This window comes from Ctenopharyngodon idella, chromosome 16, assembly GCF_019924925.1.
Source record: "Ctenopharyngodon idella isolate HZGC_01 chromosome 16, HZGC01, whole genome shotgun sequence".
Classification (NCBI taxonomy): domain Eukaryota; kingdom Metazoa; phylum Chordata; class Actinopteri; order Cypriniformes; family Xenocyprididae; genus Ctenopharyngodon; species Ctenopharyngodon idella.
The window spans coordinates 5646680-5659948 of NC_067235.1; the positions used below are offsets into that span (position 1 = coordinate 5646680).

Here is a 13269-nt window from a genome sequence, read left to right on the forward strand (position 1 = left end):
CAAAAAAGCCCACCCACAAAATTTGATGTATAAACGGTGATGTATAAACTTGAGCGAAAGTAGAAATAAGAGTAATATTAATAGTAATAGTGATGCTTGACTAAGCAAACACCACTAACTAGATTCCACACAAGCTCTGAGTGTATGTGAGAGTGTGTGAGCATGTGGGGCTCATTTGTGCAGCACACAAAGAATGTGGGCTAGACACTTCTTTCTTTGTGTCCGTGAGTGTGTGTGTGTGTGTGTGTGTGTGTGTGTGATGTAACATACATGTGTTTTTAATATGTGGGTTATGACATGTCTGTGAGTTTGTGTCTGTTTGTTTAAAACTAATGCAGAGTAAATCCCACACAGATATGTGTGTATTAAACAAGGTAAAAATGACTTTCCTCAGTATTTTTGTCTTGATTTCTAGTAGAAATATCTAAACATTCTGAAATGAAGATACAATTACTTGAGAAGCAAAATGGCATAATATAACAAGTCTTGTTTTCTGAAAAATTGGTCAAAATTAAGTAACTTTACACTTAAAACAAGAAAAATATCTGCCAGTGGGGTACAAACATAAACTTGTCTCCCCTTTAAATTAAGTTTATTTTTATTAAAAACCATTGGCAGATTTTTCTTGTTTTAAACATGAAGAATTAATTTTGATAAATTTTTTTTATAAAACAAGACCAGATTTACGAAACGGGTCAAATTAGCGTAATAGCGCAATTCCACAAATGCGCCGATGGGAGTGGCAAGTTTTGCATGTGATCTACTGCTGACGCACAAATTAAAGAACACAGACGCAGTCAAATCATTTACATAATCTACCAAGAGCAGTGCAATTAGCGTTGGGTCGCAGATAAGCAGAGCTGATGCTCATCAGGTGCGGGTCGACACAGGCGCAACTTGTTACATGTAATCTGACAAACACGTACACACATATAGCCTATATATAGGCCTATATATATGCAGATTTTCTCAGGAAACTAAATAATAAGTAAAGTAAAAATAACATGGCTTGGCAAACAATACGTTTGGATAACGTCTTCATCTGGCATTCCAAAGAAATTAATATGAGTGGATAATATTTTCTCCCTTCTACCACGTGCTCTCTGTTCTCTGCGGTGTATCTTCCTAGCAGCAACATTTGCAGCCATATCGCAAAATGGGTTAAGACATGCCTTTTTGGGGGGCTTTAAATAATGGCGCAAATACCAGTAAATTGACTAGCGCAACCATTAGTAAATCGAGTTGCATGATTCATTTAAATAATCACCTCCCATAAATATTGCATCTGAAAGGGAAACTCCAACAAATGCATATGCAATAAGGTCAGCCGCAAAAACAACTCAGTCCACGCCTTTTCAGCACTAATTTTGCACTGCATGTCTTTAGTAAATCCCGACAGTAGTTTTTTAACACCAAAAGAGGGTTTGCGCTGGCGCAAGCTGTTAGTAAATCTGGCCCTTAACATCTTAAAAGGGACCTTTTGTGTTTGCAGTCTACTAGAATAGGTTTTCATTCTTGAATGTTCAAAAAACACATTATTTTTCACATATTTTATATTGTTGTAGCACCTCTTTTTCCAGTCTGTCAGTAACGCTCTGGGTTGCATTTCCCAAAGTCAACTATGGTTGCAAGTTCCGTCGTTACCAAGACAATTCGACAACTTGCGACCATAGTTGGCTAACGATGCTTTTGGGAAATGCACCCGTTTAGTTCCTTTATCTATGAAGCATAATGTGCTCTGATTGGTCGGTAAGACCAGTGTCTTTTGATTGGTCAACCTCTTTGATCATGTTTCGGAAATGTCCTGCCCCTTACCACAATCGCGAGTTTCAACACACTACTAACTAACTCAACCAGGCCAGCCTCCTTTTTTGTGTATGTCTTGGGTGGGAATTATTTAAATGAGGAATATTGTGATGTGTTCATTCCTGGAAGAAAACTCAAGACTACAATGGAGGCGTTTCAGGGAGTTCTGAAACCGTGACACTGCTGGAGTGACTTTGCAGAGCTTTTTCATGATCAAACAGCAACATTACACACAAAGATGAAAATGTAAAAAAAAAAAAAAAAAAAAAAAAACTCCAAAAACAATAGGACCTCATTATGTAATTTTGGTTCTCAAGTAAGTGTATCTTGATTTAAGAATATTTAGAAATTTTTCATTAATCAAAAAACAAGAGGAAAAATACTGAGGAAAAATTTTTTTTGTAGTGCACAAAAGGGGGAAGACTCTGACGAGGAAAAGAGAAGATGAGGGAAGAGCAGAGGAGGAGAGCAGCTGTAAAACAGTGGGTCTTTACAAACTCAACCTGAAGAGAATAAATGCTGAGTTACAGACAAATAAACGTGAACGTTTTAGGCCTCCCTCGAGGACAACAGAAGAAAAAGCCAAAAGGAAAAAGAGGGAGAGAATATCAGTGGGAAACTAAATGAACTTATTCTGAAATAAAAGTTTATTTAATTTAATATTAAAGTAAATAAATTGGATAGACATTTTGTGAAACACAACGTAAACAAAAGATTACAAAATCTCATGTTGGAATTGAGTCATTTGCGGCGGGTCGTTTGCACAGGTGATGGACAGCTGTCCGAAACCCAGTCCCAGCTGAGACTTGAGCTCATTTCCTGACAAATTCTTGATATATTGCCCCATATCAGCATTATGGCCTAAATTCTTTAAATCCCCACAAAGGAAACTCTCTCCAACCCTTTAAAGCACAGGAATTTAGCAGCATCTGTAATGTATTTCAATTTGAAAACATCGCCTTCAGCATGAGGACAATGATTGGACAGGGACATGTCACATGATGTGCATTTGATGAAATGAACCCTCTGGTGATATTTGAACTGTTGTTAAAGGACTAGTGAATTCTGTCATTATTTACTCACCCACTTCAAAACTGAATGACTGTATGAAAGAGATGTTTAACAGAATGTTGATGTTGCTCATTTCCAGTTAATCTATTTTGGAAAATAGATTTTTTCCCCCCCTCATACAATGAATACAATGCACATGTTGAACGGACTACTCTTATGATGCTTTTCGATTGATTCTTTTTAGAGCATTAGTTTAGATTTAGAGCTCAGTTTTTTGTGAATTACATAAATTGTCGCATGATGCAAGATGTTACATTATCACAAGACATTCTTCATCATGTGACAATTTACATAGAAATTTGTTCTACTTGTGTTTCCTGAATGAGGCCTTCTGATGAAAAACAGGAGTCACGACATACTGGGAAACTGAATTTACACAGAAGAAAGGATTACACTTTATTTTAAGGTAACATAGTTACATTGTACTTACTCAAATAAGTACTGAGTAATATTAAGTAACTACAGGTACTTAGTATAGAGTTACGGTTAGGGTTTGACTTAGAGTTAGTTTCTTGTAATTATGCATAATGCATAATTTACTGTTATTACTATAGTAAGTACATGTAGTAACATGTAACTACATCATCTTAAAATAAAGTGTTACAGAAGAAAATCATACAGATTGATATGTTGATATGCCAGAATTTTTTTTGTTGCTGTTTTTGCAGGATAACAATCACATATTTTCAGATCACATGTTCAAATCACAGTATTTTCTCAGTCAGCATTTGAATCATATGGTAAATTTGAGATGAGTTCCCTCTTTTGTTTCTGATAGGCCATTGTGAAGAGATTTAGCCTTTGACACGGCAATGTAAATGTTTATTTAGCGAGTGCAGAGCCCACCCTTTGCTCAGTGAATTCACACAGAAAGGCCTTTCTCTTTCTTTTTATTTCTTTACATTTTCCTTTTCTTTTATACATTCCATTCCTATTTTCTCTTTTTCTTTCCATTCCCTCTCTCAGCAAAACTCTTCTTTCCTTCCTCATCTGTGCTTCACTCCAGGCGCTCTCTTTCCCTCTATCTGTTTTTCTGCCCTCTCTATTTCTGGAGGGTGTGTGTGTGTGTGTGTGTGTTTTAAACAGTGCCGTCTTTCACTGCGCTACAGCGTAACTGTGTCACACCCCCCAAAAGCCCCTTCGCTCCACTCCTCTATTTCACTTCCTCTCCTCCTCTACTCTCAGTTCCCCACCGCTCACACACACAAAGTACACACACAGATGATAAAGTACATATAACTATAATTTAGTATTCCTCCAAATAGAATGTTGTACACCCAATAACATTCCTGAGATATCTAACCCATAATAAAACATACACACACACACACACACACACACACACAGCTAGTTTAAACAGAACAAACTATTACACAGTGTAACGCACTGATTAGGAAGAAGAAAACAGCTTGCAGAAGCTAAAAATCAAAGTTTTTCATGAATGTTTGCAATTTTCAGATTCAGATACTAAAATACCTAATATAAATAATATTGACAAATATATCAATCACATTTGATTAATGAAGGAATTGAGCATTCAGGATGGAGTCAAACTTCTACTGAAGAAAATCTTGAGGTTGATTTTGCACACATGCATTTAGCTTTTCTGGTATTGCTAAGTAGCTACTTAAAATGATTTCCCTCATACTGTTATCTAAAAACTCTAACTATAGCTTTAGATTTTGTATAAAAGTGTTGAAATATTATAGTTATGATAGTTACCATAGTTATAAAATATAAGTGAAATAACCTAAACAACAACAACAACAACAACGACTGAATGCCACAGAGTCTGTGTAATTTTATTGCATAGCATATGGAAAGACCTTCAGGATGAAGACTGACTTGTGATTTTATAAATTTTTTCATAAATATCTAACTGTGCTGACAAAAAGTAGAAACACAGCTGTGAAACTAGATAAAAGAGGTTTGTATTTATAAAACAAACCTTTTCCTTCTTTCAAGACATAACTTAAATATTTATTTTTAAATATATATATTTCTGTTTTCTTAAGCATATAATCTCTAATATTAAGGAAAGTAAAACAACAGGGAGACAGAGAGAGAGAGAGTGCACAGGATGGTCATCAAGTTCTCTGAAGTGCTCAGAAGCTCCACATACAGTCAAAACATGTGAGTTTGTCTTTCTATGCCCAGTAATCTCACCGTTCCCTCAGCAGACACTCCAAACTGAGATAAACACACACACACACACACTGCTATGTATAGCCAAACAGCTCTCAGAGAGGCCAATACTGAACTTTTCCTGGGTTCTACCTCCATATGTGCAGTTTCAGTGTTCAGTTATGTGTTAAAAATCTTTATTGCTAAATTATCTAAAAATTATCTAAAAAAATTATCTAAAAATCTAATTTCAATAGGACTTGGCTGCCAACGCAGTACAAAGGTGAAAACTTTTTTGAAACGGTGCTACCTGACTAGAGAAAACCCTTTTGCCAAAAAGGGAAACTTCAACACCCATAATGCATTGAACATGTTGCCTAGTCCCACCTGTCTGCTATGGATAAGCTTGAGTCAAATACCACCCTTGCTTTAGAAGGAAATACTCCTTAGAAAACTTTTAGTCACAATGGTGTCGAATTGTATTATTCACGAGTGCAAGAATTCAAAGAATAAACGTTTAGCGGGAGTGAGTTATTTTCAGTTTCCAGTAAAGGATCCAGCGTGTGTCAGTTTTATGTGAAGGGATGTGGTGAGGACTTAAATGCTGAGTATCAATGGGCTTCTTGTTAACTATAAAATAAAACAAAAACAACCCCATGGGGGAAAACAGGACCGGTAGATGGACTAGGCAGGACCAGACAAGGCAAAACAAAACAGGACAGGACCAGGCAGGGTAGGGTACATTCGATGACAACCTCGCAGAGGACTGCACACACAGGGAGAATAAATAGAGAAGGAAATCAGGAGGGTAACAAGGTAGAGCAGGTGGGTCCAATAAACCAATAATCAGGTAACAAGAAGGAGAACACATGGCACATAGAAACAAACATGACAAGTCATGTGCCCAAACAAAACATGACACGAATACACAGCCAATAAGAGCTCTCACAAACTGTGTGTTCACATTAAACATGATAACATGAAAGCACACGGCCAATGAAAAACACAAGCCATGTGCTACACAGAACAAGACAAGAAAGCGTGCGACCGAATGCAAGTACAAACGGCGTGCTACACAGAACGTGACAATGCAAGAATGGCTGGCCAATGAAAACATAAACCAGGTGCTCTAAAAAGAAAAAAAAAAACATGAGACAAGCACACGATGAGTGAATGAACACTCAAGAGACAAAACATGGAGCATGGATGTCTGAACCCCGACACTGATCCAAATACTACACTCCGCACATACAGTGTACCACGCAGACAAAAGAGAGTATGGCCTGAGCGAACTCAGAACCGCATGCTCACAAAGACAAGAACAAACCAGACCGAAGTGACAGAACCCTGACAGCGCATTGTAGGCAGTGGCTAAAGGCTGCAAAGAATCGTAAATATGGAGAGAACACCATGGAGAGAACAGAAAATCTGAAAAACCTGTGTTTGTAGTCAACATTTCAAACTGGATGGCAATGAACACGGTATCATTGCCATAAACGGAGGGGAAAAACTGAAAGAAACTTCTGTTCTGTCAGTCCTGCCTAACACCCGAAGCAAAACACCGTCACGTACAGGTAAGAAATCTCTTGCCATAATGTTCCATAGTCTCAGTGATAAACCTACTTTTGCTTTAACTGTTCTGTTAATCACCTTTGTTGATCCGACTGTGCGTGGGCGGAAATACAAAAATGCGGAAGTATAATTTGTAGTTTTCTCAAATGCCCTGGAGCTGTCAAAAGATTTGCTTACAAATAAATGGGAATTTCTCCGTCAAGGTAATACGGAGAAGAGCAAACATTGTTCATTTACATATACTACCGACATTTTAACAATACAAAGTGGGTTGAAAATCTGTTAAGTTACACTTTAAAAGGGACATATCATGAAAATCTGACTTTTTCCATGTTTAAGTGCTATAATAGGGTCCCCGGTGCATCTACCAACCCAGAAAATGTGAAAAAGGACAACCCAGTAAGTTTGTTTTGGTTACAAACAAAAAACAAGACGTTCAGAAAAAACAAGACGTTCAGATTTCGCTCCACTTGTGACATAGGAAGGGGATCTTATTATAATATTACCGCCCCTTAATCTGTATGTTTCCACTCACGGCGCTGCCATTTTGTTTATCGCAAGCGACAACGGTGTACCAGTAACACTGGTTCTGGAGTGCATGTGTCTTGCACAGTTTAGCTACAATCCTGCAAGCACTTATATGTCTTCAGGATTACTAAAGCTACATGAAGGAAGGTGAGTTGGGTCGGAGCAAAACTCTGCAGGGCAGCAGCACTCAAGGACCATTCCTGAGCTCGTGATATGTCTCAGCTATGTAAACATTATCACTGATCTGTTAATGGCTGTAATAGTAAACATATGAGTCTCCATAAACTCCTGGCATCTGAGCCACTAACGGCGCAGTGATGTCATTTTATTTATGATGGGAATGTGTCCAGATAAATTCATATACCAGTATGTGTAAATCATTTTACACCAGACTGCTTTGCACACGAGGGTCAGTAAAACACAGGATTTGCACAGAAGTTGATTCTCAAAGATGGATCGATACCAACTGTTCATGATCCAATTTCATATATATATATTTCGTGATGTTTGCAAATTGTTTTTTTGAATGTTTCGTTAGCACGTTGCTAATGTACTATTAAATGTGGCTAAAGATACCATTGTTTCTTACTGTATTCATGGAGACCAGAGCCATGTCGTTATTTTCATTTTTAACCCGACAAAACGCTTGCAGTCTGTATAATTCATAAACGCATCTTCATTCTTATTGAGTCTCTCCAACAGTGTGTAGCTTTAGCCACGTTAGCCATGCAGCACGTTATCAAACTCATTCAGAATCGAATGTTAGCAAACATCCACAAAATACATCCCATACCACACAACAGTTTGTAATGATCCATTTTGAGAGTTATATTTTCTGTGTGAGCTTCTCCTGTATTATTTATGCCCTAGTGTATTGTAATCGTGAGCTTGGGGGGCAGGAAGCACGAACTCATTTGCATTTAAAGGCACATATACCAAATCAGTGCATTTTTTCTTCCAAAAATAGGCAGTTAAAACATGGTATAATAAAAAATCCATGGGGTATTTTGAGCTGAAACTTCACAGACACATTCTGGGGACACCAGAGACTTATATTACATCTTGTAAAAAGGGGTATAATAGGTCACCTTTAAGGAATTAGTACAAATCTAAGGCAATGGCTGACTGAGTACCAATTACTTGAGAAGTACATGCCTTATGACTGATCACGTGTGATTTATTTCTACTGCTTAGAGAGGAAAAAAAAAAAAAAAAAGAACATAGCTACCAATCTAAACCCTACCCTGCAGGCACAACAGTTAAAATCTAGTTTTGCTGTGCTGCATTGGGAGATGTTGTAACTATGACAAGAACATTTCTAATTCTGTGTTGTGAAAGAAAATATTGTGAAATGTTTAGTATAAACGCTTAGGTAAGGGCTATAGATAAGATGTTGTAATGCATCTGAAGGAATTCCTTGCCTTAGGGATTTTTGGCCCTCACTTCCAACTACTTAAAGACATGTTTTCCTTGTGAAAAAAGTACACTTTAGCATACTTTTAAACAGCACTTATTACAGAAATAATACACTTTAAAAGAATATATAGTATGAACTGAATATAATGTTTTTGGACACTTAAAATCAAGTTAATTGCAATTAAAGAAAAATATATTGTAGTTTAAATTTATATTAAATGCAGTTAGGTGCTATTTTGACCACCTTAAGTAGGACTTAATTACATCTTTATACGTAATTTCATAATAATTTATATTGTCTGTGATGTATGGTTAAAGTATACTGTACATGTGAATAAAAGCCTAAATTAAGTCATCATATAAAGCAAATGTGTCTCTTCAGAAAATTTGGACTACACCACTCAATTCATATGGATTAATTTTATGATCTCTTTATGAACTTTTTGAAGCGTCAAAGTGGTAGTTGCATAGACTGTCAATGGAGAGACAGAAATCTCTCAGATTTCATTAAAAATATCTTCATTTGTGTTTTGAAGATGAATGAAATTCTTACAGGTTTGGAATGACATTAAGGTGAGTAAATCATGAAAGAATTTTCATTTTGGGTGAACTAGCCCTTTAAATGGACTTTTATTTCAATAATATATATTATCTGCAAGTACAGTTTTTTTTTTAACAATATACTTTTAAGATTTGAAGTACACTACAAGTGCATGTTAAAAACAATTAAGAACACTTCTTTTTCACAATTTATCCAGAAATGTCATTGTCTTTCCTCCATGAAACACAAAAGATGTTGAGAAGAATGTCAGAGCTGCTCTTTTCCATATGGGGAAAATGATAGTAATTTATACTGCCAAACTCCAAAAAGCACCATAAAAGCACCATATGTGCATATTAAAATAATAGTGGCTTGGAATGACATGAGGCTGAGTAAATGGTGACAAAGATTTCATATTTATCTTCTTTCATTTTCATACAGCCAGACACAGACAAACACGGAATACAATGCATATGAATCAAGCCTTCTACCAGAGACCGTGTTCAGATTTCAGCACTTGTTCCCGGCCCAAAAGAGAGACATGTCCCGGTAACATAAACATTGTTTGGATGTGTCTGAAGTAATCCTTCTAAAAGTGTGTCATTCATGTCTGTTGTGTGTATTACACCACCAACAGCAGGAAACTGCTTTACCACATCAACTTGACCACAGTTCAAAAATGACTAACTCTGGTTTTGAGAGCTCACATGCTGCCTTGGGCCGCTGGAATGGCTCAGAGATGTATAATATAACTACCGCCCAGGCTGATCCTGGAAAGTTGGATTAAAGGGAACTGGGTGATTTATGATTCGCAAAGAATCTGGCTCTAGTCAGCGTTCGACAGGGGAGTGAGAATGAGACTCAGCTCAAATGAACCAAGTCGATCTGGAAGGAAAGCTGAAGAAAAAGGTTCTGAGAGATGGAGAGATAGATGGAGAAGCAGCTCCTGGAAGAGCGGAAATCCAACCCTTTGACGTGATGAACGCACTTTGGGCTAAAAGTGTTTGATGAAATCTTTCAGAAAATCAGCGGTAATTACTGTACTACTGGCTTCATTTATGTCAGATGACGAACTTTCACCAAACTGTGGTTAAATCCGGGAGGTGGATGTCAAGCAAAAGAGCTTTTTGAGTGATATAACATGGGACTTTCCAATGGGAAAACTTTTGCCATTATCAGTGCAAGTGAAACCGTGTCACACTTGACCAAACAGCATATTTAAAACTAAAGTCTGTCGTTTAACCAAACAGAATAGCAAAAATCAAGAGTCCTCATCTACAACTGGTCAGTTAGTCATGCTCCAATCTAACACCATTGGTTGAACCAACATTTCTGGCTGAGTGGATAGTCTGACATCATTCATAAACACATGCAAACTCCATTTCAGCAGTTGAAGTCATTATATGAATGGTAAATATTTGGTATTAGAAAGAATAAAGCGGCTGAACCAGATTAAACTCAGATTAGCCCATTTAGAAAGCCAGTTAAAGGGGCCATACTTTTCTAGCATTTCGTTTTTTTGTCATTTACAATATTATTTGGGGTTTCCTACACCAAAACAGTCAGAATTTAGGGGTTTTTTTTCTTCCCAAGCTCTCTCTGACCCAAAAAATTAATCATGCTGTTTTTGCTGCTTTTGACAAATGTCCGCTCTTATGACTGGCTAACATCCGTGTGCCAACAAAGTTCCAATGTGAGCCAAGTACATAAATAAATACTGAATAGACACTATTATATAAATATGACTGTCATATGTTAATCAAGACATCACAAACATAATGATTTCTTAATGAGCCGTTTTTGTCGAAAGTCTGTGGGAGCTTTGAGTTCTGAAAGTTAGGGTAAGAGTATTTTTTACCTCAGTTTTATTACCATTGTGAAAAAGAAGTGCACTTAATTGAGATCAATGTAGAATTGTAGTGTATATTTTTTATATTTTTATAATATATATATATATATTAAAGTACTTGCAGATAATATAATATTAATGAAATAAGAAATAAAAAGGCCACTTAAAGGGTTAGTTCACCCAAAAATGAAAATTATCCCATCTCCCTCAAGCCATCATAGGTGTATATGACTATCTTCTTTTAGACGAACACAATCTGAGATGTATTTAAAAATATCCTTAGTCCTCCATTGTTTATAATGATTGTGAATAGGGGCCCACGTTTTGAACAAAAAAAAAAAAAAAAAAAAGAATTGCATCCATCCATAATCAAAGTAATCCACACGGCTCCACTGGGTTAATAAAGGCCTTCTGAAGCAAAGCAATGCGTTTTTGTAGGAAAAATAACCATATTTAAAACTTTATAAATTCAAATAACTAGCTTCCAGCAGATGACTGTACGCATACTGCACAAGTCAATTTGGGCAGAAGAGCAACCCTTGACCCGAACGCAATGACGCAATGACAAACGCAGAGGTGCAGAGGAGAGAGCAAAACAAAACACCAGTGTTTTGGAGGAGGCGTGGCTTTGGAGACGCTCTGAGGGAGGGTGGGATCTTATGCTTTCAAAGCTAGCTTGCTTTTGCTAGCCGAAGTTGCCTACCCTAACTTTAATATAAATTCAAACTCTAATATATTGTCATTCATGTTAATTTCAATTAAAGGGACAATATGTAGCTTTTCTCTGCTAGAGGTCGCTTGTTCAAAACAAAGGCGTAGCCTGATGTCGCCTTGATTTCGCGGAATCATTGGAGGTGTCTTCACGGTATGTGGGGTAACGCAGCGCTGTTTATCATATTAGATACATTTGTGCTATGAAAGTTGTTATAATGCTACTCTGTGCGTTCGCGTTCAGCACCTACTATGAGACACTTGTTGCACACTGCAGTAAGCTAGATCGATATTAGGCATGGTAAAACATGGTACTCGCCGTAAATCAAGAAATGTAAAACGAGATTCAAACAAGACTTACTGTGTTGAGCTATATAACAATTAGTTTTCTGTCGATGAATGTAACAAAACAGTTGTCAAATAAAACACATAATATATCAAAGTGTCTTTGGTGTTTCCATGGTTTCTACAAAATAAAATTGGAAATAGAGGGTAACGCGGGTATGATGTCATTGATAGGTGACGCATGGTTGTGGTCCGTGTCCTGGTTAAAATTGCTTATTTCTCTGGATTTAAACACTCTTGGAAACATTTAGGATAATGTAAGTACACAAGTTAACAAAATATATAACAATGTTCTAGTGGTTTGGATATTTTAATCAAAAATCTTACATATTGTGCCTTTAAGTGATTGAAAATATTATATTCAGTTCACACAAGTGTATTAAGTAATAAGTACTCTTTTTTAAAAGTATACTAAAAGTGCACTTCTTTTTCACAAGGGTTCAAAAGAGAAAATTTTCCTTGATTTGGCCCCTTTGAAAGCTTCAAATCTAAAGCTTAAGGTTAAAAAAACACCAACACCACTAACAACAAAAATCAAAATCCCATTCATTAGATACCTCCTGTTTGCGGCGGTCTCACCTGTAGACTGCACCTGCGGTACTCTCTGTCCCTGCCAGCGCATCTGTAGTTGCGGGCAGCAGCAGGAGGCCTCCAGTCCCTCTCGGCTTCGTTTCTGGAGGGCTGGGCAGCGTTCTGTGGGACCCAGGGCTCAGGGTTTGGGTTTGTGGGTGTCTGGATGCCGTAGGGAGGAGGGTCTCTGGGAGTGTGCGCTCGGTGGATAGTGTGCGTGTAGGAGTGTGGGGCTTGGCGAGAAGAGCGGCCATCGATGCGTCTGTCACGGGCCGCGTGCCTCTGGGTCAGGGTCCGTGAATGGGCGATTCGATCGCGTTCCCGCACTCTCTCTGCTCGTCTGTGTGGCTCTCCATCGGCAGCAGCATCACTCTCCACGTCTGCTGTCGTGGCACCCGCCTCCGTCTCCATTTCAGCCCTGTCTTTCTCTTTTCGTTCTCTGTTAACATTGGCCACATCTGTAATAGATTTTTCCACTTCTCCCTGTGTTTTGTCCACACGTGAGCTGGAGTTAACACTGAGAGCGTCGAATCTCTCTGTGGATGTGGTGTTATGGTGATGCGTGTGGCGCGCATGTCGATTTTGTCTGTGTAGAGGAAGAGAGAATGGCACTCTGCCGTACCCAAACTGTCCAGGGCGAATAGAAGAACTAGACCTAGTGTGACAGGGACAGACAAAAACCAAACAGTTTAAACTAATTAAATGAAATTAGTTCATTTCACTCAAATACTACAGA

The 13269-nt window shown here is 37.7% G+C and overlaps 1 protein-coding gene across 2 annotated transcripts in view; it reads right to left on the bottom strand.

Annotated features, from left to right (window-relative positions):
• Positions 1-13269, bottom strand: part of adamtsl4 (ADAMTS-like 4) — a 76787-nt gene that overhangs the window by 52726 nt on the left and 10792 nt on the right. For both annotated transcript variants that reach the window (XM_051865235.1, XM_051865234.1), the window contains exon 4: positions 12543-13188. In XM_051865235.1, coding sequence (XP_051721195.1) covers positions 12543-13188 — 646 coding nt within the window. The remainder of the gene's footprint in view (positions 1-12542; positions 13189-13269) is intronic.